The sequence below is a fragment of the Podarcis cretensis genome, assembly GCF_951804945.1.
Source record: "Podarcis cretensis genome assembly, chromosome: 9".
NCBI classification, from domain to species: Eukaryota; Metazoa; Chordata; class Lepidosauria; order Squamata; family Lacertidae; genus Podarcis; species Podarcis cretensis.
Window position 1 is genome coordinate 38,679,184 of NC_137178.1, and position 24,342 is coordinate 38,703,525.

A 24,342-nucleotide genomic window follows, 5' to 3' on the forward strand; every position below is an offset into this window, starting at 1 on the left:
TGAAACCTTTCTTGGACTGCTAAAGTGTGAAAGCCTGTTTCCAAAAGTTTGGATGGCTGGAAAGGTAAGGCAAACTGCATGCCCTGTTTTAAAAAAGCACAGCCTCTTTCTTTAACTCTAGTCACATGGTAAAATCATCAGTTGCAGTCTGAAGTGAACCAACAAAAATCTTAAATAGTGGGTGTAACAGTGACAATTCAACAATAGGAACAGGATGGAAGGAAAATCCAGGGGTAGCATTGTGCCAGCTACAAGTAAGCACTGCAAGTGAGAAGCTTCTGTTTATGTGCCAGCCCTCCAAATCCTGGCAACCCTTTGCTCTCCTGATTGCCGTTAACTTTTTCTTCTTTCTCCCCCCTCAGCACACTGGGAGGCTCATAAATCTGTGTGGCTGCACAGAGTGCAGGATCTGACATGTAATATAAAATCCAGCAGCTTGAGCAGAATCCAAAGACTATTCTTTTTTTTATTTTTAAAGCAGAGTCAGCCTTGAAACATGAAAGCTAAGAAACTAATAAAAAATAAATAAATTGGTAGGATGGGCTATAACAGAAATAGGGGGGGAAGGTCTCTGTAGAGCTGCTGTGGTCAAAGTTCCACTGCATATTCCTCAACCATTCTTTAGGCCACACACACTTTCTTTCATACATTTGTGCCCCAAAATGTTCAACTAGATGCCTGACTTTTTAACCCGAGGAAATGGAAGAATTAGTTAAAACTCAGTTGCTGCAAACAAAATGTTTCCTTAGTCTGAAATAGCCATTGATGTGTGTACAAAGGAATCTTACTCCTGTTCAAAATATGTTTAGGGTGTAATTCTATGTTCAGCTTATTGCGGAACAATTCCCATTGAATTCAGCTGGGACCTACCTTAAAGGGGCATCTCTGAATAGGCATGTACAGGATTGTACTGTATGCAAAGCTAAACTAAAACAAGTCCTATAGTATAGAGTTGAGAATGTTTTGATAAAAAGTTATAAAACAACCCAGCATGGGGTGCCTTGTACATTATACTGTTCTCTGAACAACTTAAAGCTGCCTTTAAAAATCAGCACATACCTTTCTTTGAGTTGTGCATGAATAAGTATTAACAATCATGTGAATACAACATTGTTCCATCTCCTCAAATAACAGAAGACCTTTGGTACAAGGAGGGAATAGCAACACTTGAAGGGAAGGAATTAATAATTGTTAACTTATTCACATTTCACATGGCTCTGCGCAGCATACAAAGAACACAATTTTATAGCATGTTTCAATAATTTATAACTCCTTGACAAGGGCTTGAGAAAGGACTGCCATGTAAATACAAATCACAGGCATGGTTTTCTATTAATGGCTTCTTTTTAAAATGGATGTTCCTTCAGGTTTACTATGTATTTTTTAACTTGTTTTGGAAAAAGGTTACAAGTGGCAAGGTCACTGGATCCCTTCATCTTCCAAAATGGTTGCTGGAAGTAGCTAAAGTATTTTGTTTCCAAACATCTAAAACAGTGTATTTATGGAATGTTTATTGTAAGTATATCCACTATTATATAATATCTTACCCACAGTTAATTAACCCTGTCACAACTCTAAAGAGCAGCTTTATTTAAGAGCCCTAATTCAAATATATGCATACACATGCGCTGCATTGCATGCATAGCCCAAGATAATAACTGGCCATCCCCTTGTGTCATTGCAATGTAAATAGAGCAGCATGACTGGGAGTCATTGCAATTGTGCTATGTCTGTATGTTCTTTAGGATGTAGCTTTACATTAAATCATGGCTATCCAGGAAGGCAAAATGGCTTAGTGACAGGGATGAAGACTTAACTTAATTGCTGTTAAGGAGAAAAGTGATTGAAATAGACATTTGGCTGTGAGTAAGCACCATTGAGGGATGCGGGTGGCGCTGTGGGTTAAACCACAGAGCCTAGGACTTGCCAATCGGAAGGTTGGTGGTTCGAATCCTCGCGACGGGGTGAGCTCCTGTTGCTCTGTCCCTGCTCCTGCCAACCTAGCAGTTCGAAAGCATGTCAAAGTGCAAGTAGATAAATAGGTACCGCTCCGGTGGGAAGGTAAACGCCATTTCCGTGTGCTGCTCTGGTTCGCCAGAAGCGGCTTAGTCATGCTGGCCACATGACCTGGAAGCTGTACGCCGGCTCCCTCGGCCAATAAAGTGAGATGAGTGCCGCAACCCCAGAGTCGGCCAAGACTGGACCTAATGGTCAGGGGTCCCTTTACCTTCTTTACTAAGCACCATTGAACTCCTTAGGGCTTAACATATGAGTGTATAGGATCACACAGTTAATCCCACCTATATATTGGGGGCGATTTGGCTGAACCTTCACTATTTGCCTTAGGGCCTTTTACACAGTGAGCAACTCTTGGTGTGGATCAAGGCCTGCAGGAAATGAAAAGAAAGTTGCTATCTTCTGTTGAGATCTTAAAAAGTCTAAAGCTAACTCAGTCTGTATTCTGCTGATCTGTAACATATCAAGAATAAGGCACAATACTTTCCTAGTATAAAGATGAAGCTTATTTGCCCAATATTAGTCTATGAAAAAAAAAGTTTGATACCTTTTTTGATACTAAAACTGCAATTCTATACTCACCTGAGAGTTAAGTTCCACTGAGCTAAGGCTTCTGAGTGGACTCGCTGTAAGTTGCCCCTTATTTTCTGAAGTGTCTGCTCAAGGCTAGTTGAGCATTATCATGTAGCAACTGCTTTAAAATGCCCAGACTGAGCCCAAACAAATGCCTCCCTTAGGTAGTAAAGTGCAACTGATCAATGATAGAAGTGTAGGAGTTCTGTGCAAAATATCTATAGCTCTAGCAATTTTAATGAATACCACTAGTGATAAAATTTGCCATCACCTAGTTACGCTTTCCTGAAAGGAGCAATTAATGAGGAAAATGACAATTAGCAATTTTTAAACTTCCAAGAATGCGTCTACAGCAGAACTAACAATCCTTCCCCAAAGCAAGAGTTCTAGTTCTTAGTCTGCTTGATGAAGATTTTAAAACCTAAAGAGACATAAGTAGAACAGCCTTCCACTTGAGTTTTTCAGCATTCAAATTTTAAAGCTGTTAATTTTAAATCTGCAGAGAACTTGCTACATATGCCCCCAACTACTGGATAATAACGCAGAGCAGGGTTGTTTCTGCAGTGATATTGAAGCTGTGGGACTTTTCTTGGGGAAATTACCTTGCCCCTTCCCTCTTGATTTTAAATATTTGCCAGGCCAAAGTGTCCACTTTCCAGAGGATTTCTGATTGGCTCTGCTGAGTGCTTTTGGTTTTATTTCTGCTGCTCTGTTTAATATTTCTTGTTAGTATTCATGGGGCAGAGGTCGTTAGTGTTGCATCCAGGGGCACAATGATGCCCCTGAAGCCTTTTCCTAGTGCCCACAAAGCCTCTGAATGCTTCCCTGAACTGCCATCTTGGTCATGACGGGGTAATGGTCGTTTACTCCCCCCCCCCCTTGGAAAAGTACATACAGCTGAAGGAGGAAGTTGGAAGAATGGCACTCTTCTTTCCTGTTTCAGCTCCATGTGCTTTTGTAGGTTCAGGTTAATTCTACCTAGATCCCTTGGAAGTAAGATGTGCATGCACTTCCTTTCCTTGGTGACCAGGGTGGTGGTACCCACGGCACTTGCTCAAACATCCAGGTGTACCCACAGACCTAAAACATGTGAAAGGGAGGTTACACACTATTTAAGTTTTCAGACTTTATTCTCAGTATTGGTTCTTCACTGAGGCTGTTGTCAAGGAATATGGTATAAATAAATGCTATGCTGCTCATGCTCTAGTGCTTGGAACACCTGTTTTGAAACTTCAATTAAGACTTGCAGCCTTTCTTCACGCTAAGAATGGGATTTTGCGGCCATGACCTATATTCTTGGCCAGAATCAATGACATCAGCCAAGGTGAGGGTAGAGAATAGGGAGCTTTAAGGATCAGGACCTTTCCCCTTTGTATAACTGCATTTTAAAATGTTGTTGAAGTCAAAATATTTTTGTTTTAATACAGTGAAATAGACATGTCTAGGTCTCATTCCTTCCATATGATTTTTGCTCTCAAGTTATTCCCATACAAATCTGAAAGGCAACATACTCAGTGTATATCCTTGAGTGCACAAAAGAAAGCACATCTTTCTTTGTGCTACACTTGTGTGGGGAGGCGAGAGAAAGAGGCCAGACCTTAATGTACCTGAAACACTAGATTATTCCCACAGTCTTTTTAATGGCTCTCATCCTATGTTCACTTTTAAGTTTATTTGAGATTTTCTTCCAAGTAAATGTGTATAATATGGTAGCCCAGGTTTTGTTTTCACCGCGGAAACTTGGTGTTGCTGTGTTTCTTTTTAAGTGGATGAGTAGAGTGTGAAGAAAACTAACATGATTAAAACTGGATTTGAGCACTGACAGAGTTCCTGTAGGTATTAAGGATTAGCAGTAACAGCTGTTGCTCTTCTCATTAGTAGAGAGAGTAAAGAACTTTTTTCCTTAAAGGATGTTTGCCTGGCAGGCTGAAGGAGAAAACTGCTGAGTGTCTGAAGAAACATGTGTCCCAAGGTAAGAAACTGGCAATGTTAATGCAACTAAGGTGTTGAATACTAAGAGGAGATTTTATAGGGCTAAAAGCAAAATTGGGATATGGGGGAAATATCCTATTACACAGGAAAAATAACTTGTATATATTTAACTACTTACAAAAATGGTTGTAGCAGGGATTATATTGGAAGATGGGAGTGTGTGTGACTCAATTTGTTCAAAACCTGTGCTAATTCAAGGGCTGGGTTTTTTAAAAGGGATTCCTTTATATGGCCTTGTGTTGCCTTCAGTCTAAACGGTTTCAGAAATCGCTGTGGAGGAAAAGAATTGAGCTAAACATTGGCTCAGAATAAGTAGTTCAATATTTAATAGCATCTGAACAGGCACATTTAAAGGTGGTAGGAAAGTCTATATAAGCTGAACTCTGCATTTACCCATTTTTGTGTATGAGCTTAAGGTGTTTTAAGACACTACCGGTAATTTAAATGCCAAATGGCTGATATGGTCTGGTAGGATAGAAGAGATGACTATAGAAGCTTATGGGATCAGCTAATGGATAATTCTTTAATGGAGAACTGATTTTGCTGATAGGCAGACACAAATGGAAGGGGAAGGAATAGGTGGCAGGAGGAGATTGGATACTGGATCTGCAGTGCAGGTGGAAATGATTTTTCTACTCTTGCATGTTTGCTTCACCACCCTTCATTCTCTCCAATCTTAACTCACCTTCCAGAAAAGCTGGGCTTTTGTTTTGTTTTGGAAACTATGAATAATTAAAGGAAATTTTGGAGTCAAGTATGACACGAGGCCTTTAAACTTCACTGACCACATATGGAGTGGTAACACTCTTGGCACTGTACCTCAAAAGAAGTGTCCATGAGACCTAGGCCTGACTTGGACAGGACATTCTGCTGCTTGGACCTTTCCTGCCATAGCTCTGTAGTGCTGCTCTACAGTATTCAAGCACAGCTGCTTTTAATAATTACATGTATATTTATATTTTTGAAGGATTTATTTCCAAGAACATGAATATATTCAGCATGGGCTTTTAAATATATGAGCACCTCCCTTTTTCCTATTCTTCTTTGGTATATTTCTAAGTCAGTAGGGTTGTGTGTTCTAGCACTGATCAGGAGGAGCACACAGAAGTAAAGTGAAAGGGGGGGGGGAAATCGGAGAACTGATAAAATGTTGGGTTTGAAATGCTAGATTTAAATGGCTATATTGGGACAGTTGTGAATGTTCAACTTTTAAAGATGCATCTAAAAAGTATTTTAGAAAATAAAATGGCATCAACATGGTAGGCATCATTAAGTACTTGTGTCCCTGTTCACTACGGATGCCATGAGGACCAGCCAATAAGTGATATGAATTTTGTATATGGTCATAGGCTGCTTTGGGAAATATTTGCAAAAGCAGTATACAAATTATGGTAAATGGGTATGTGTAACACGCACAGAGGAAGTTGCTTTATACCAGCTCAGAGCATTTGTTCGGCTAGGTTGATCCATTAAAATGGAAATACCTGGGATCTTCTGAATGAAAAGCATGTGTTCCTACTACTAAACCCTTCCCGACTTATGCTATCTCATCCCACATTATACTTGCAGTTTCAATGGCTGTGTTGTCTTCCAGCTACTCAGTATTGGGTTTGAACGCTGGGGGAAATGCCAGCTGCCCTTCAAGGATGTGTTAGCTGCTGCAGTGTCCTCTGAACTGTGTGTGGAATCCAAGTAGCTGCTATCCATTCCCTGTGTGCTAAACATTGGGAAAGGTCCATCGATGTTTCTGATAGTTACCCCACTGATAGCTCTCATTTTGCAGCATGGCCACAATGTAAGAGAATACATGCATCGTCTGATTGCAATGAGCCAGAAGCATACTGGCAAAGATAACCACTTTGCCTGGGTGGTTACTGCCCCGCCACCCCAACAGTTCCAGAATAAGTCAAAGCCTGCTTTGTTCTCAAAGTGTTTTATTTCGTGGATTAACGAGGAAAAAGCTCCAGGGAAGATTAAAACCTCCTTTCTCACAGTCCAAAGCTTGTGAAACTGACAGTTTCATCTGAAATTCAAAGGTGTCACTGGTGTAGCTTCATACAAATTGTACTTTAAAAAATTGATTGAAAAGCACTGCAATAACTTCCAACGTCTTTTCCTGACAGGTAGAGGAAGAGATGAAAGTTCAGGCACTTTTTGTTGTGTGGGCATTGACAATCCTGTGCTTAGTTTCATACACCTCAGCATTCTCCCATGGGGCCAGTCTTTCGGCATGTACTGATATGAGGCCCAAACATATCAGAGCTCACCTTCAGAACCCGCAGAATAACTATATTACCATCCATACCAATATATCCTTTTTTCCAGGTGACAAGGTTCCAGGTAAGGAGTCACAGCTACCGGTAATAATGATGTTTTTGGGGAAAGCCAGAGGGGTGTATTCAGAGGCCATAGATCAGGAGTGGGAACCTCAGCCTTGGGAGCCGCATGTAACCTTTTAGGCCTTTCTATACAGCTCTTGGGACTCTTCCCAGCAACACTTCTTCTCCCCAGCCAACACTCTTCAATGTTGCTGCTTTGCATGAGCCTCTGGTGGTTTAGCCTGGCTGGAATGTGTCACTGAAACTCTGATAATGCTTTTTGCTTGCCTGGATGGTGCATAGAGAGTGGTATGTGAGTGTAACAACTAGCCTACTGTACAAAGGTTAAATTTGCATTCCTTGTTCTGCCCACTTTTGCTTTATGTCCCACCTATCATTGTGGCAGCTGGAAGTTTGCCCATTGGGCAATGCAGCCCTCAGGCTGAAAAAGATTCAAAGCACCGAATCCCTTCTCAGTTGCTCTTTGCTGCTTAAGATGGCCTGCATTTGCCAAAGACCCAGTTGCTCTCCAAATGCAGGAGGACAAAACTGATTGAATGAACAGAAGAATGAATAACAAGCAGTAAGCAGATGTAACAGCAAGACTAAATTTGAAACACTAATTAAAATAGTCAGGGCAGTTTTGAAGATACTTATGTGGCTCACACAATGAGCACTTTACGGGTATGTTGGGAAGATATATTACTTAAAATGAAACTTGCTTTATATGTGACAATTAATGTGTGTTGGGTGTAACTGTGTGTAAACAGAAATCGAAATCCAGTTATGCTCATGTATAATACAGAAGGAGTAGCTTGCATGTGACATTGCTTGGAATAAACCACCAGTGTTTTTCATACACAGTTCATGGATCACTGCCAGTTACAGTTGGCTCTCATCAAAGGAGATGACTTAGCCTCCTGCTATGGAAGCTCTAGTGACTCCCTTCTGTTATGGCAAAGAAAGCTTCACTTTCACAGGCTAGAAATACCCCACCCCTCATCCTTCATGTGTACAGTTAACCTGTGAAGGGGGGAATGGGACTGTGTTTGCTGGCCCCACTTTGACACTTAGTTGCTGTTCCTGCCCCCTGGTGTCCACACATTTGCACAACTTCTGGCAGTAGGTTCTATGTGCATGCAACTGTATGTGCATATACTCCAGATCTGGTTGGACTACAACTCCTATCATTCCTGGCTGAGACTGATAATGATAATAATAATAATAATTTTTATTTATACCCCCCTGCCCTCCCCAGCCAAGGCCAGGCTCAGGGTGGCTAACAAGCAATAATAAAAACAAATTGAATGAATACAACTTAAAAACAAGATTAAAATACAACAATTAAAATACTGAAACATTAAAATATTAAAATGCAGCCTCATCACAGGAGAAGAAAGAAAAAAGAAAGAGGGGGAGGGAATCAAATTGGCTCCAAGCCAAAGGCCATGCGGAACAACTCTGTCTTACTGGCCCTGCGGAAAGAAATCAGATCCTGCAGGGCCCTGGTCTCATGAGGCAGAGTGCTCCACCAGGCCGGAGCTAGTGTTGAAAAGGCCCTGGCTCTGGTTGAAGCTAATCTAACTTCCTTAGAACCCGGGACCACTAGGGTGTTGCTATTTATGGACCTTGAGGCTCTCCGTGGGGCATACCGGGAGAGGCAGTCCTGTAGGTATGAGGGTCCTAGGCCATGAAGGGCTTTCAAGGTCAAAACCAGCACCTTAAATCTGACCCTGTACTCCACCGGGAGCCAGTGCAGCTGGAAAAGCACTGGGTGAATATGGCAGAGACCCCGTGAGGAGCCTGGCTGCAGCATTCTGCACCCGCTGGAGTTTCTGGGACAGCTTCAAGGGCAGCCCCGCGTGGAGTGAATTACAGTAGTCAAGCCTGGAGGTGACCGTCGCATGGATCACTGTGGCCAGGTCGGGGCGGGAAAGGTAAGGGACCAACTGCTTGATGCGGTGAAAGTGGAAAAATGTGGCCTTGGCTGTTGCTGTAACCTGTGCCTCCATGGAAAGGGAGGCGTCAAGGATTACACCCAAACTCTTAACGGAAGGCAATGGCACTAACTGGGCCCCCGCAAGAGAAGGGAGTTGGTCCCTCATCCCCATGAGTTGGAATCCATCAGCATGTGGAGAGCCACAGGTTCCCCTCTCTGCTTTATGAGATTTGGATCTCATCGTGATGAGACCAGAATGTTGACAGTAATCAGTGGAGGTCAGTATGGCAAGGCTTATTTTAGGTGTATCTCTCCCCGCCCCAGCCCCCCGGGACCCTAATGCTATTATTGGCTGTGCTTAATAAATTACCAAGGGCATTTATTTAAAAATATCTAAAATTCCAACAACTTGGCATTGCCAAGCACACTTCCTAACATGGAATGTAGATGCAAATTTCACAACGCAAATATTAAAATGCATTTCCAAGGGCTTATGTTATTGTGTAACTTCCATTTTGTCCCCAGTCACCGTCAGGAGCACGCGTGATTTCATGGGCTTTATGCTTCAAGCTCGCAGGGTATCAAACGATCAAATTGCTGGCACTTTTGTTTACATTCCTCCTGGCTCCAAACTGCTGACTTGTTTTGAAGATGGCGACACCGTCACCCATTCAGACAAGTCCCTGAAGAGAAACCTGTCGTTCGTGTGGAAAGCACCTGATCAGCCCATTGGAGACATCAGGTTCTTGTAAGAAATTTTGGATTGTTAAGATTGAAGGTCTGCTTGATGGTTAACAGATTGGAAATCCTCTAGTGGAGGAATCCATGGGTGCTAGCTAGCTAGCTGGCTCTTTGCAAAATTTACTGAGGAATGGTAGCATGATATTGATTCTAAGCTCAGAAACGTAATGGTCACTATAAGAGAACTTGAACCAGGTCTGCTCCATTATTGTTCCACCATTTCAATATCCTTTGAGTTCCACTCTGTTTGTAGTCCAGTAGGAATTCCACTTATAGAAACTACAACCCATTTCCCTACATAATTACTTTCTGTTTTTCTTTTTCCTTCAGGAAGGCTTTCTTTAAAAAAGTTAAAATTATTTTCTATAAAAGCCTACCCGAAACAATTTATTAATTATTATTTTTTAAAAAATCTTTCCTGCAGGAGTGTATGCTGAAAAGGGAAATAAGAGAAAACGTTTCATTTCTTCTTTGCACAGGTTTACAGTTGTACTCCTGAGGATTTAAGTTTGATATTTAAAGTCAGACAGAGTGGCAAAGCATCATTTTTATGCTTTCTCTTTTTAAACCTTTAAACTGTATATAAATGGATTTCCAACATTGATCAGCTCTGCTCTCTCTGGTAAAGTGAAACCTCAACATTTTGGAAGGCATCCAACACAGGCAGATTTCATAAGCATCCTAAATGCTAGTAACCGCCCAGCCAAACAGGGCAGTATAGGTTAGGATTCCAGCCTTAGGGCACATTTACTAAACACTGTGCACAAGTCCTTTTAAGTAAAGATTTTTAGAATTGAGCAGTACATTTCCCCCTCACACAGCTAGCTCCACCTGCCTAGAGAAACTAAAGCCAACTTTTGAGGGCATTCATGAGGCTGTTGTGGAAAGAGATTACATTTTTCTGTTTCCCAGTGTGACACTTCAGTGCTAAGACAAACTCCATCTATTAAAAATATGTCTTTAACCAGTACATGTTTCTATTTGACCAGGCCTCTGTCTTTGTCTGATTAACATTTTATGCTCTTTTAAAAACTCAACAACTTTGGCTACCCTCCCTCAACAAAAATTCTGGCTACACTTAGGACTTGGTCTCGTTTTTTGTTTTTTTTTAATGACATTCAGTTTTCTTCCCCTTCTTGACTATGGCGCTATTTTTGTCAAATGTAAAATTAATTTTTAAAAAGCTGATTAAATTAAAAGTAACCCCCCCATGTGTTTTGATTAGCTCTAATTGTGATTTTATTTAAAACCCCGTTCACTAAGGTTTCAACTGGTTATTTGTTGTCATTTCAAAACAGAAAAGTGTTATGGTCTAATCCTTTAATGTCTTTTACGCTAATTCTGTTTGTAGATTTTAAAAAATTCCCTTTGATTTACCAAATGTTCTGATGATTTATTTATGGTACAGAATGACTAACACTAATGCTTCAAACACTTTTTTAAAAACAGTTTATCAGTCGTCCAGTCGTACTTTGTTTATTGGGCAAGGATTGAATCTTCCACTGTGTCTCAACAAACACAAAACAGAACCACAGCTGAAAGTAATGTAGCCCCCAGTGTAATAAAGCCAACGCCTCTTCCAAAGTCTACTGATCTAAAAGGAGCATTTGCTGCAGAGAAAGGTATGTTTTTATCCGACATCCTCCCCCCCCCCGCCAAAGTGGAACCTTTCTATAGGTCTATGCTATTTCAAACTTCTGTTATCTTATATGACTTAGAAGTATTAGGACTTAGTGCAAAGCTTCTATGTTGGATTGAATTATAAACTCATTGTGTGATGCCCTGCATCATACTCGGAACAGACTCACTGAAACCACTTGACTTAAGGGACTTGCATCCGTTGATTTCAATGAACCTACTCTTATGATTTAGTTGTGTACCACCCATTGACTCAGAAGTAAATACCACTGATTTCTATGGCCCTGATGTTCAAATAAATATCCTTAAGATTATCTCCATTGGATTCAGTTCACACTACATTGCAAAGGGAATGGACTTTAACAGAGCTAGATTGTACATACTAATTCGGAGTATTAAGCAGCTTTGTTGAGATCACTTGCTCTTGGATCTCACCTGCAATGAAATGCATGAGCACCTTATTACTTTGAGGCCTCACAAGATCTCACTGAGAACTCTCAAAGTAATTCACAATCTCTGTGGATGACATCCATACAAGTTCTCTTTGAGGTTTTTTGGTAGAAGTGGGAAAGAAGAAGGGTGTGTCACTCTTGCTTCTCCCCCTCTGCTCTTTTGTAAAACTAAATTTGCTCTTTTATCCAAGAGTCTAACTCCTTGTCATACACAAACTTAATTCCTCTTTCCCATCTCATATTTCTTTCTTCTAACTTCCTTATCTTCCTGCTTATCTGATTGAAAACAGAACATACGTACTAGCCGAAAGATGATACTTGTTTTTCCAAAGCTGTAAGGTTTTCTTCTAACTTTTATTATAAGCTTTCTTTTATATTACTGCTCATTGTCATTGGGAATGGAAAGTCTTAATAAACACTGCATACATTGCATGAAAAGGTCCTGTTTTCGATACCCAGCTTCTTCATATAGATCTGGGAAAGACTCCTGTCTGAAATCCTGGAGAGCTGCTGCCACTTGGTGTATAAAGTTAGACAGTACTGAGTGAGGTGGACCACTGAAGTGGCAGTAAAAGACAGTGTGCTGTGTTCCCAGAATGTAATGTGGGCTAATGAATGTGAAAGTATTTGCCTTACTGATTGTCATGATTTGAATGTCATGATCATGCCCTTCTTGTGAGGTTCTCCAGAGGCACCTACTTGGCCACTATTGGAAACAGAAGCATCTAACAGATTAGATTTGTCTAATCCAGTACTCCAGTTATGTCATCTTAACAAATAAGAAATATATACATAAGATAAGCATGTTCAATATTTTAAGAAATGTCTGCTAACAGTATTATATTTTTTTTATGTTTTGCTTTGTGCTTAACCCCAGAAAGTTCCACTCCTGACACCATCTTAACTCAGTTTGCAAAATTTACACATACTAGTCTGACTCGGCTTGCAGCCACATTGATTTTGGATCCATCTTACAGTGGACGACAAGTCTCTGAGCCTCCTGACAATGGAAATGCTCTGTCTGAATTCCTTGCAGACTTGGTCACTTCACATGCCATCAGTCGCAGTAGAGAAAGACAAGCTAATGGAAGTGGCACAGTTGGTGATCTCACACTGGAGCCATCACTTCAGTTCCAGGATCTCGGCTTCATAGCACAACATCATTCCTCCAGCCACAGCATGTACAACAGGTACTGTGTGAGCATTACATGTCATGCTGCACATAACACTTATTGCACTAATATTTATGAATTTTGGATTTGCCAAAACATGGCAGAGTCTTAAAAGATTCTGAGTGCTGCATCTCTCTCTCACACCCCTGTTTGTTTTTCATTTTAAGTGTGTAAATAATTGTAAAATAGCAGCAGCAGAGCTTTCAAACAGGTGTAGGCATTCTGGAGGACCAAGACCAGCTAAATGCAAAATGGCTGCCATTTGAAAGTTATTTGGAATGATAGCTGTCCAGTAGCAAAATAAGATGCTCATGGAGAGAGACGTCTTTGGAGAGATGGTCTCTGCAGCTTGTATCTAGTGTCACCATTGTGTGTGCAGAATTGACTTCCACTTCTGCAAAGGGAATTTTCCTTTCCCCCCTTTCCTTCTGTCCCCTATGCATCCTCCAAATCTCTCTTAGGGGGGGGCTCTCTGGAGCCAATTCTGGAGGTCGTGCAGGGGGCTGGAGTGGAGAGGAGGGGAAATGGAAGTCCCAGTGCTCACAGAGTGTTGGGCACTAGCCCATTCCTTGTCTTTGGTTTTTAGCTCCAGAGCTCACCTGAGCCTATGATTTCAAATGACCTTCACATGCTGCCTATCTTATATGAAACAGATCTGATTCTGTGGCACATATGGGCTGTGGCTCAGTGGTAGAGTAGCTAGCTTGCAGCATCTCCATGTAAGTTTGCAAAGGACCTCTGCCTGAAACCCTGGAGATGTGCTACCTGTCCATGTAGACAATGCTGAGCGAGATAGACCAGTGGTCTGGCTCTGTGTAAGCAGCCTCCTATGTGGGATTCATGTATGTGACATACCATACAATTAAAGCATCCCAACCCCAGTCCTGAGTAAGCTTTGGGAGGAATTTCCCTATGACAGTTAGGAACATGCGTGCAGAATACAAGCTGAATTTATCAGAACAAAATGTAATTAACTTACACTTTGCTCCCCAACATTTCAGGAGAGAAAATACTTCAAGCTTTCCCATATCACAGCTTTGCTCTACATGTATAAAAGGCATGGAGGTAAGCACTGGAAGGATGGCATTTGATTTGTTTTCAAGAAAGATATTTGGTAGTACATTGTTACTGTTCTGCTTCAGCATTGTGTCTTTCCGACAGAAGCCTAATACGATAAAAGTGAGATGTATTTGTTTAAACTGGTACCACACTCTAATCTCACAGAGGTGTGCAAATAAGTAAGAGCTATTGCAGTGACCCAACACATAGCTAAACCCTACTAATGATAAAATTTAGAGTCTCTCCTCGGACACAAATTCAAATGCTCCTGAGACCATTTTCCTGCTGCTTTGTAAGGCCTGCTAGTCAGAGAATCACAGTGTCACTGAATGCAATGAGAACTTGTCTCATTATTTAATCTGCATTGAAATCGTAAGAGTATAACAATGTGGGACTGAAAACAAATCTGTAACTGTATTCCCTCCCCCCACCATGTATATGGAGAACAAATTGTCCTTGAAGGCTTGAACTCAAAAGTATAATGGACACACTTCTGCTTTGTTTGCTTTGTGATGGGAAAGTCATAGGCTTGGTCGCATACTCACACAAGGCTGAACAGACCTTGTAGGGAATGTGTTGTTTGATTGCAGAACATTTGGTTCAACAGAGGGTCGGCCTGCTGGTAATTGGGCAGAAGCCTTTTGCATGTAGAAACTCTGGTTTTTACTTGAGTGAGGAAGAATTCTTTGTGACTTGAAAACTTGCCCCCAGTCTACAAATACAGAGGATCCAACAAAAGCTTGATTTTAGCCTTCCGGAATCCTGTCTGGAATGTCTGGCACACGTAGACTGCATCTGAGGTCATTTCATGTCTCTTGATAAGCACAGATTGCCAAAACTGATGTGCTTAATTAGTTGTGACCTAGTTAGCTTTAAGATTCGTCGGATTCTGAAGCAAGTAATTCTCTCCCCACTATTACTGGCTTCAGACACAGGCATGGTGTGTAGACCACTGAGAAAACAGGCCGAGCAAAGAAGTGCATTTGGTGAGTTTCTCTCCCCTTAAAGTGTATGTATTTAGTGAAAATCTGAAGTACATTCAGAAAGACTAAATGAGTACAGTGCTACAGTGCTGCAGTACTCATGATGGCAGGTCCTGAAAAGAAGGCTAAATAGTCAATGTCTGATTTTCCAGTGGATTTTGATGTAGCTCACGTATATACAGAGGCATTAGTGCTGTTCTTGCTTACTCCAGTTAGAGGGCAGTAGACTCTCTGAAATCTTAAATAAGTTAAAGTAAACTCTTGGAAGAGAGTCCCACTGGGTTTGTGGTACCTTTTTATGCAGACATTCAAAGCTATTGTGTTCTAAGTGTTCATTTTGATGCCAATTATTCCTGGAGTTGTATAGACAGGAGACAGCTGGCTGTAAATAGCTCTGCTGAAAGAGGATAGACATGTCTTACAATTAACCCTTGGGCCATAGATACAGCATACGGATATGCTCTTTCAACTACTACGATCCTCAGTAGTAGTAGCTTTCCTAGTCCTGCTACTCAGTGTTTTCTTTTGCTCATGATATTAGGCACTGAGCAGAACACAGAAGTGATACAGATTCTGCTCAGAGGAGTTATAGTTTATACGGAAGAGACAAGGCAGCAGTGTCAAGGAGAGAGGGTAGTAATTGTCGCATAAATAGTAGGGATAAGACAGAGACTGTCAGAAGGCATAAAAGAACAGGCAGATGCTTACTTCATAGAATAGGATAGGCTGAGAGATGATGATTGGCCCAAAGATCACTCAATGAACTTTATTACTTAGTGAGAATTGGAACATGCATTTCCATAGTTTTGCCCTTCTCTACCATATTGGGCCTCACATTTCCATTTTCCTTAACTGGCAGTGGCCAAGAAAGCTCCTGGTGGAGTCTAACCTAGATGAATGAATGAATGAATGTACTGCACCCATCTGATTGGGTTGCCCCAGCCACTGGGGGAGAATTTCCAACAAATTTAAAAGCATAATAAGACATTAAATCTTTCCCTATGTAAGGTTGCCTCCAGATGTCTTCTAATTGTTGTATTGTTCTTTATCTCCTTGACATCTGATAGAAGCATTTGATTGTGCAACAGGCTAACTCTATTCTCCCCTGTCTATAAAACCTATCAGACATTTTTTGAGCGAGCACAGACCAGTGGGGTAAACAAAATAGTTCTGTAACATTCCTTTACCCAAACGCCAAGCCCATCACCAAAGCATATAACGGCATCACAGTAAGAAACAACATGCTCATCTCTGAAGGTCACAAAATGTGGTGACACAGCATAAACCTGCTACTACCTCTGCAAGCTAAGAAGCCTTTCTAAAATGAGAATTCTGAATGCTAATCAATGGTTTCCTATCTTCTTCCTCATCCCCTCCCATTGGTCTGATTCAATACTGCTCTAGGATCATTTTAAGAGCTCTTAAGAAGTGGTGTGCTATTATGATGAGAACAGTTATCTGTGAGAATTGTGATGATTCTAGTAGGCTAACGATGATAGTTTTGATCTAACAACTAAAAGGTGACTGTTTATCTCAGCCAAGACAATGGCTGTCACATCCCATGTGTACTTCATCTCTTTGTTTTTAAGGGGGTTTCTACAAGACCTAACCCAGGCCTCAGCAAGTCTGTGCCACCCGTTACAGCTTCACCGCTGGTTCACTTCCGGGATCCTCTACGCCTTCCAGGCATGGGAACAATATCAGAGCATTTAGGTAGTGAAGAGGACACAAGTGTCTATCAAAGTTTATCAGGCGCTTCAAGGAAGATGGCAGAGAAACAAGCAGCGACGTGGGAAGTTCCAGCAAACTTCCTGCCCCAGGCTGAACTTACATCACATGAGCAGGAGGAAAAGGGCAGAAAGGATATCCCTGAGAACACACTCCTGAAGGTAACAAGAGCCACACCCAAAGCTACTGTTTCTGGAGGAGGAGGAGGAAAGCCACGCAAGGAGTCCCAGCTTGTAGTAGCTCAGCTGGGTGTTCTCCTTGGATGCTCTGCTGTCCTCAGCATGGTGCTGGCTGTTGGTCTACGCTGCATCCATTCCCAGTATTGTCACAAGCGAACGGAAGTGTCCTTTAGTGAGCCAGAAAATAATGCCATGGCACTTCAGGAAAATGGGGAGATGATGCATTTCAGAAAGATACGAGAGAACAGCTTTGTTCTGGTACAGGCAGAATACAACTGGATCAGCCCATCAGGCAGTGGGAAAAAAGCTGTTCTCTAGGATGTCTACTAGCCATGGTGGTTGTTCTTCCTGTTAGATGTCAGATAGTGTCATCTGTAGGCCTGCAGTAGAAAATAATAGCACAGGAAGTGGAGCAGTTGCATATAACCATCTAAGCAAACCTGTTTTGTGTAGGCATGATTTTGTTGCAATGCAGATGTATCTAGCTACTTTGCAGATATTATGCAGATGTTCTTACTTTCAGATATGAAAATATAAAGGTATGTTTTGTTCAAAGTGTAACTCTTAATGCAATTAATATTGCATACCTGCTCATTAAATTGGACTATTGTTGCTATTATGTTTCCTTTGTTGCCTTAAGGTAGTGCCAGAAATAGAAATCATTCCTCTGCCACTGAGTGTCACCTCCTAGTTCGTCTCTGCAGAAAAAGTTTCTGCTCTTGCGGTTCTTCTTTTCAAGTAAACAGAAGCCCTTTGCCCTCTTCTCACTTAGGTTGCAATGCCTTTGGTTTGGTGTGTGAGATTTCTCAAATCAGTCAAATGTTTGCCACTTGAGCTAACTTTCCTGTTTAGAAAAACAAAACAGAGCAACACTGGCAGTTAAGAAAATTGATCCATGGGATGCAAACACTGACTGGCTGCATTGTGAATTGATCTCCAGGAAGGAAACAAAGACACAGTAAATGCCACCTTTTGGCAGAGGAACATGGCTGCTCATCAGGTGTAAATGGAGAGAAAGCTTCTTCTAGCCATTTGCACCTTGATATGCTGGCTTGTTTAATCCTCACGGCTGGCAGTTGCTTTGTTTTCTACTTTGGGTCAGTTCAGCTATTGGAACAATTGGAACAAAGACCTCAGGTCAACTCAGGAAACCCAATGGATGGCCCTATTACAACTTTTACAGCCTTTTAGCACTTTGACTGGAAAAACTTTATTCGGATTCAGGTTGCGCTGGATTAAAGAAGGCCTGAGCAATGGTTAGTCTGAGACCAAGTTGAAGTTCAGAGTTAACTGGCAACGGCTATTTACTACTCTGAGTGCAAATCCTTCTCTAAGCATACCCAAAAGGTATGCTTTGGGGAATCCCAAAGTATGTAGAAATATAAAAAAAAATCATTATTAAGGGGGGGGACCCCAGGGAAGGCATGCTCAATAACCATGCAATGCTGGCTGACTGTGGAAGTAGGTGGGGCAAGAGAACAGAAGACCAGGGAATCAGGAAATTTAATGGAGTATCCTGGGAATGGGAATGGCTGGCTGGCCCTGAAGAGAAGCACTCTGAACTGCAACATTGTTGCAACTCTCACTTTAAAATCACATATCTTAAAAAAAAAATTCTGCTTAACCTGAAATAGATTTAAATAGTCGTTGAGACCATTAAATTGTCATAGAATGGGATGCACTGGGCATGCCTCTTCTTACTCACAGAGCTTGCTATGTATTTATTAGAAACAGTTATATCCCACCTTTCATCCTCAATATGAAACACTCTGCAAAAAGATTTTTGAAAAGACTTCAAAACTCAAAATATATGCAAAATAAAGTACAAGGCAGCAGCTAATAACAGGGAAATAGTGAGGGAAAATAAAGGTGATGAGATGACCAGGAAGAAACAAACAACTAAAACATCTCTCAATCCCTTTTGGCAATAGGCCATACAGGGTGTGTGGCCACATCTTCCCCGAATTATTTTCAGCTGCACAATTATGTGTTTCAGATGAAGGGATTCAGCTTAAAGATGGAAATGAACGAGTGCACTGAAAAAGGTTGAGAAAGTATGATGAATTACTCATTCATTTTCATTAGAAGCAAATACTGCAAAACTTTTCACTGGAAAATAATGTAGGCTATCAGAGAAATCATGGTAAGAAAATATGTGCAACTGAAGTCAGTAAAAAGCTATTACAGAAACAGAGAAGACTGCAAAATGAATGTTCTTCCTAGAAAGATGATCTGGATCTGTCAACTAAGTCATAGGAAAAGTGATTAATCTAGTCATATATTAGGTGTCTTTTTTGTTAAAGAATTGGGATGTTTTCAATTGAGCATCCTTTCTCTAGTTTCATTGAACAAAATAAAAACTTTGTGCAATGCACAATAGTTGGGCTGCTTAATTTTAAAAGCTGCCTCTGTTCAGTACATTGTTAATGCAATCCCTAATTAACTGAGAAAATGGGTCAACAAGCTGGTAAATATTTAAAGAACTATCAGATTTCATTTAAAAAGTTTGCTATGATGGCTTAGCAGTTTATGAATAAATTACAAATTCTTAAGTCCTCCCGCACTATTTCTGTCTGTCTATGTTTAATAATACTAGATTGTTATAGCTTAGGATGTTTTTTAAACACACACACACACACACACACGCCCTTGCCTAGTCCTATCTTCTGTAGAGAAGGTTAAATGTGCAATTTGAAGTGCACATAGATTAATTGATGGTATCATAGTTTGTCTCTACTTGTCGTGGACAGCCATATTTTAGTAACCTGGGTGCCTCCCAGGACCATTTGGCGAGGTGAGTTTAGTAAACGTGGAGCAAGATGGCAGTGCGAGGTTACGCAAGTGATAAAATTTGCTCCCAGCTTTTGCTCAGTCGACATATATATTTAACCCACTAACTGAGCATTTTTTGTTCCCTGTTTTGTGTGAACTAAAAATAGATCAAATACGGGTTGAAGTTCAACCCCCAGATCAGGACACTGTCTGAAGGTGCCTCATGCAGCAACCTTGCTGAAGCTGAGCTGCTCAGGGTCTGATTCTAATCAGTGCCTGAGCACCCTATGGAGACCTCTTTAAGAGCCACATGGCAGAAAGGCCTATTTATTTATTTTATAAGTGTATTTATTTATTTTAATGAACTTAATTCAGTGGGTAAGGGTAACCTTGCCATCACAACCTCTAGTCCTCAGCTCTATGCCTCTAGGAAGAGAGCAAGATTATATCTCACAGTGTTCCAAGGGTGAAGAAGACCAGTCATGAAGCACTTTGTAAATTAATATCAGTAGTGAAGTTACTTACATACCTAAAAACAATTCTTGGTACCATTTCTTTATCACGCAGTAGCATGAACAAGCAGTGCAAACCAAGGTGCGATTATCCAAGGAAGGGTGGTATGGCTCTCAACAGTTCACGATGAGCTCTATAGGACAAAGACAATGGACTGCAGACAGCAACATAGTTAAGAAGTGCAAAACCTTTTGTGCTTCCCTTCCTATACTAGTGTCACCGGGAACTGGACAGGAGCTGCATGGGGCTGCATGCCACTGGTGGGTGTGAATTTGGCCACCTCACACTCATCCTGCTCACACATGCACACAGCCGAGCTCCTCAAATGATCTGAGCAAATTGGTCAAGGAAAGGGATCATCACCCCCTCTCTGCTCATCACATGGTTGAGATGATGAATGGGAAGAGGCTGATTCACATCATCAGCCCAGCTCTGCCCACACCAAAGCTGTGTGTGTGTTGATGCTACTGTCACCAAAAGTATTAAGATGATCAGAAAAAATTGCGTGGGGGCCAGATTAGCCACTCCTGCCTGATATTGTGCCCTTTTCCTTTCTCCCATATAAATATCTGTCGTTGCTGCATATGGGAAGAATGACAATGTGGAGCTTGTGGATAACGTAGTTGCAAGGCAAACTGGGTCTTCTGTCTGGACCCTGTTTTCAGGGACACCACAGAGCACATGGAAATATATTACCCTAGATTGTGTAGGCACTTCCATCACCCAATCGCTGTGGATCATAATGAGGTTACAACTGGTATTTCATTAGGAAAGAACACCAAGCCATGAGCCATCTAAGTCAAGCGAACTGTAAGGAGTAATGAAACACAAAGCCAAAAGTGGGCATCTCTGGAAAAGAGGAGTGATAATTAAAATTAGCAATACTGATCAAATATAGCAATGGCAAATCAGTCACTATCAACACTGTATTAGCTAATTAAAGCACACATACCTTTTTAGTACCAAATGACACTGTCACACCTATGACCTTCACTGCCATTAGCATGAGTGCCTAATATTAACATACTGAGTGCTGGCCAAAAGCTTGACTACATGAACTGAGCTTATTTTGACAGGGCATGAGCCCAGTGCCAATGTTAGAGCTTGGCAGAGGATGATGTGCGAGTTATTCTTGGCAGCTACTGAGTAGCAAGTAATTTATACTTCTAATGAATGATTCTAGAAGTTATGAAACCTCAACCATGCAAGACCCAAGTTCCAAGAAGCAGCTACTCAGATCCTGGGCACCTTACAATGTATTCTGGTGATCTCAAAATATCTATTGCTAAGAATAGCTTGAGGTGGCAGGGGGAGACAATAACACTTTTATTTTGGACAAATGCAGTCTTTTGTGTGCACTCTGGCGTAGCTCTGTTGCAAATGAGAAGGCAATGCACTGGCTATGCTTTACTGAGGGTATAGTGGCATTGCTAGGCATGAAAATATAGTTACAGAATTTATTAAATACAATGGCTTCTTTCCCATCCACCAAATTACTGCCTGAAAATAAATAGCATTTTATTACTAGATTTACTAGTATTAAGAAAAACACCACTACCACTGCTCTGATATATTCACTCACTCACTCACTCACTCACTCACATGACTTAGTATTGACCCAAACTGGGGAAGAGGTGATATTCCAAATACAAATTTTTATAGAATCATAGAATTGTAGAGTTGGAAGGGACCTTGAGGCTTCTGCAGTCCAACCCCTACAACATTACCCACAGCTGTCTCTGGGTGGGCTCAAACCACAAACCTGGTTAACAGTTTTTGTGAAACATGATACTCTTTTCAGCAACTGAGGTAAATACCGCTAGTCCCACTTTCAGAGTGAAAACAGGAAAAGTTGCCCTAACTCTGATTTTACTTCAGTGTGCTGTCACATAGCCAAATCAATTGGTTTTGTGGTGCCATGGCATCATAATGCTGCCTATATGATCCCTGATTAGCCAGAAGACATAACCAGAAAGTGGAGGAAACTTACCCTCTGTTTTAAATATTGCACCAAAAGTAAGAATGGTTGTGAGCGGGTAAAATAGCATGGCACACCAAAAAAATCCTTGCCCACAAAAAATTGGCTCAGCCCTAATGCAACAACTCCTCCCCAATGAAGATAAAGATATACAAAGGAAGCAAATCAAACTTATACAATAGCTGAAATGCTAATAAGCAAGAGAGCAGAGGATGGGAAATCAGAGTAAAATAGGTATGGAGAAATCAAGGCGGTTTATAAGATGAGGCACTTGTTGGCAGGAGGAATTGGTTTAGGTCTGGGAGAAAAACATGCATATGTAAAGCATAAAAAGGTAAAGGTACCCCTGACCATTAGGTCCAGTTGCAGATGACTCTGGGGTTGCGGCACTCATCTCGCTCTATAGGCCGAGGGAGCCAGCGTTTGTCTGCAAACAGATTCTGGGTCATTTGGCCAGCATGACTAAGCTGCTTCTGGCGAACCAGAGCGAGAAAGAAAAACTACTGAAGTAATACTGGACAGGACAAGAAGACAGATGGGGGTGGGAGAAGAGTACAACTATTGCTTTTGTTTTTGGCAGCCATGAAGTGTTCATCTTTTTTCATTCATCATTATGATATCTACAAGAACATGACTCTAATACATGTTCAGTCTTAGTAGTGGTGATAATTGCCCGCACAAGCTCTGTCACTAGATGGCTGCGGAGCCTTGAAAGTGGTGCTTTAAGATGCCTCAGAAAAGGAGCCCATTTACATCCATTCTGGCATCAGCCTCATAGCCTGGCAGTTGGGGTTGCAATTTCTCCATGGCCCAAGGCGGCTTTCACAGTGTAATGTCTCCCTTTTACTTCCCTTATCCTCTGCTCACTCTGTTTACACAGATTAACAGCTTCGGTAGGTCAACTGAATTTATGGCTAGATCACTTACTGTATGTAGATCAGCTGACTGCCTGAGTCACATGATATTCCTGCAGTGCAGCAGTGTCATGGCAACTGTGATGCGCTGTTGGCAAATCCCAGTTTGGGCTTCCTGCATTTGTGGCAGCCCTTGAAACAGAATAGCTCACTAGTTCATCATCATGACCAGATTGGAGCTTCTGGTTCTGCTTATTGGGATGGCTTCTTCCTCTGCTTATGTTGCTGACTTATTTTTTCTAGTTTATAATCCCATTTCCTTGAATTTCTCGGAAAGTACGTAACATGCAGAGTGCCATTACAGTTATGTCCCTATCCTCTCCATCTGCTTTTTTTTAATGGAACTTGATGATTATGATGATGATTTTGCTATAGGGCTTAAAAACTAGTCAGAAAACAGGCTCCCAAGGTAGTGATCAACTAACAACTAATATGGTAGCAAGGAGAAGGACTTCTACTCCTCAGGTTAAGGTCAATGATCCCAGATGGCCTCTCTGACTCCTGGAATTGCACTATCCATTACAGCTCTGCGCTTGCTAATGTCAACACATAATTGATTCTTTACAAACAGTTGCTACTTTACAGGCAAGTCAAAGATCAGAATCACTTTATTAATATGCGTTGATGTACATTAGATACTGGTGCATAAGGTGCATTCAGCTGCCAGTGTGGAGAGAAATGGTGATGTGACATGCTGGGGTTTATTATGGAAACATGAAGCTCAAGAAGGGAAAGGAAATTTCACTCTGTTATATAAGCTATCACAAAAAGCTTCTAATACTTCAGGCATGATCCCATTGTCCTTCTGAACCTCCCAGCCATACAATGTTTATATGGTTTTTTTTCTGCTGCCAATACTCTCTCGCCATTGGCAGCCATTAACTGGTGTAAGCCATCTACTGGAATGGGCCTTTAGGTCTCAGTTTTAAAATCCTTACTTTGGAGAAGTCCCATTGACCCAAATGGGATTAATCCAAGATAAAGACTTTGCACGAGGTAACCTTTTGATAGTACACCTAATTTATGTCATGACCCTGAGCTGTTCCTACCACTTAAACTTCATGACATTAACATACATCACAGAATTTTAATTCTGAACAGTATTAGCATTGCTATGTTTTCCCACCACACTCATCTGAAGAAGGACCACATTCTAAAGCACTGGGAAAAGAAGAAGCAGCAGCAGCTTTTGGATTTGATATCCCGCTTTATCACTGCCCTAAGGAGTCTCAAAGCGGCTAACAATCTCCTTTCCCTTCCTCCCCCACAACAAACACTCTGTGAGGTGAGTGAGGCTGAGAGACTTCAGAGAAGTGTGACTAGCCCAAGGTCACCCAGCAAGCTGCATGTGGAGGAGCGGAGACACGAACCCGGT

At 41.4% G+C, this 24,342-nt stretch overlaps 1 protein-coding gene and 1 long non-coding RNA gene across 4 annotated transcripts; one reads left to right on the plus strand and one right to left on the minus strand.

The window, feature by feature from the left end:
• Positions 1-50: 50 nt before the first annotated feature.
• REELD1 (reeler domain containing 1) lies at positions 51-17,406 on the plus strand. 3 transcript variants are annotated; one of them, XM_079990606.1, is made up of 7 exons: positions 51-1,515; positions 4,499-6,921; positions 9,364-9,586; positions 11,029-11,201; positions 12,547-12,859; positions 13,843-13,906; positions 16,473-17,406. In XM_079990606.1, exons 2-7 carry the CDS (start codon positions 6,717-6,719, stop codon positions 17,106-17,108), a joined length of 1,614 nt encoding a protein of 537 aa, XP_079846732.1. In that variant the 5' UTR covers positions 51-1,515; positions 4,499-6,716; the 3' UTR covers positions 17,109-17,406. The 3 variants fall into 3 exon arrangements, with proteins under 3 accessions (XP_079846732.1, XP_079846731.1, XP_079846733.1); XM_079990605.1 differs by lacking the exon at positions 51-1,515 and having other exon boundaries at positions 3,687-4,561; positions 6,705-6,921; XM_079990607.1 differs by lacking the exon at positions 51-1,515 and having other exon boundaries at positions 3,689-4,561; positions 6,705-6,921; positions 12,706-12,859.
• LOC307224125 lies at positions 17,025-22,936 on the minus strand. Its single transcript, XR_013842428.1, has 3 exons — positions 20,092-22,936; positions 17,378-17,634; positions 17,025-17,170 (listed from the first exon to the last, which is right to left on the minus strand). It is a non-coding gene; the product is annotated as an uncharacterized lncRNA (long non-coding RNA).
• Between the last annotated feature and the right edge of the window lie 1,406 nt (positions 22,937-24,342).

Coding starts and splice junctions, on each gene's coding strand:
- REELD1 (XM_079990605.1), top strand. Junction 6,922..9,363: donor TCCAGGTGACAAGGTTCCAG/GTAAGGAGTCAC, acceptor TTTTGTCCCCAG/TCACCGTCAGGAGCACGCGT. Junction 12,860..13,842: donor AGCCACAGCATGTACAACAG/GTACTGTGTGAG, acceptor CCAACATTTCAG/GAGAGAAAATACTTCAAGCT.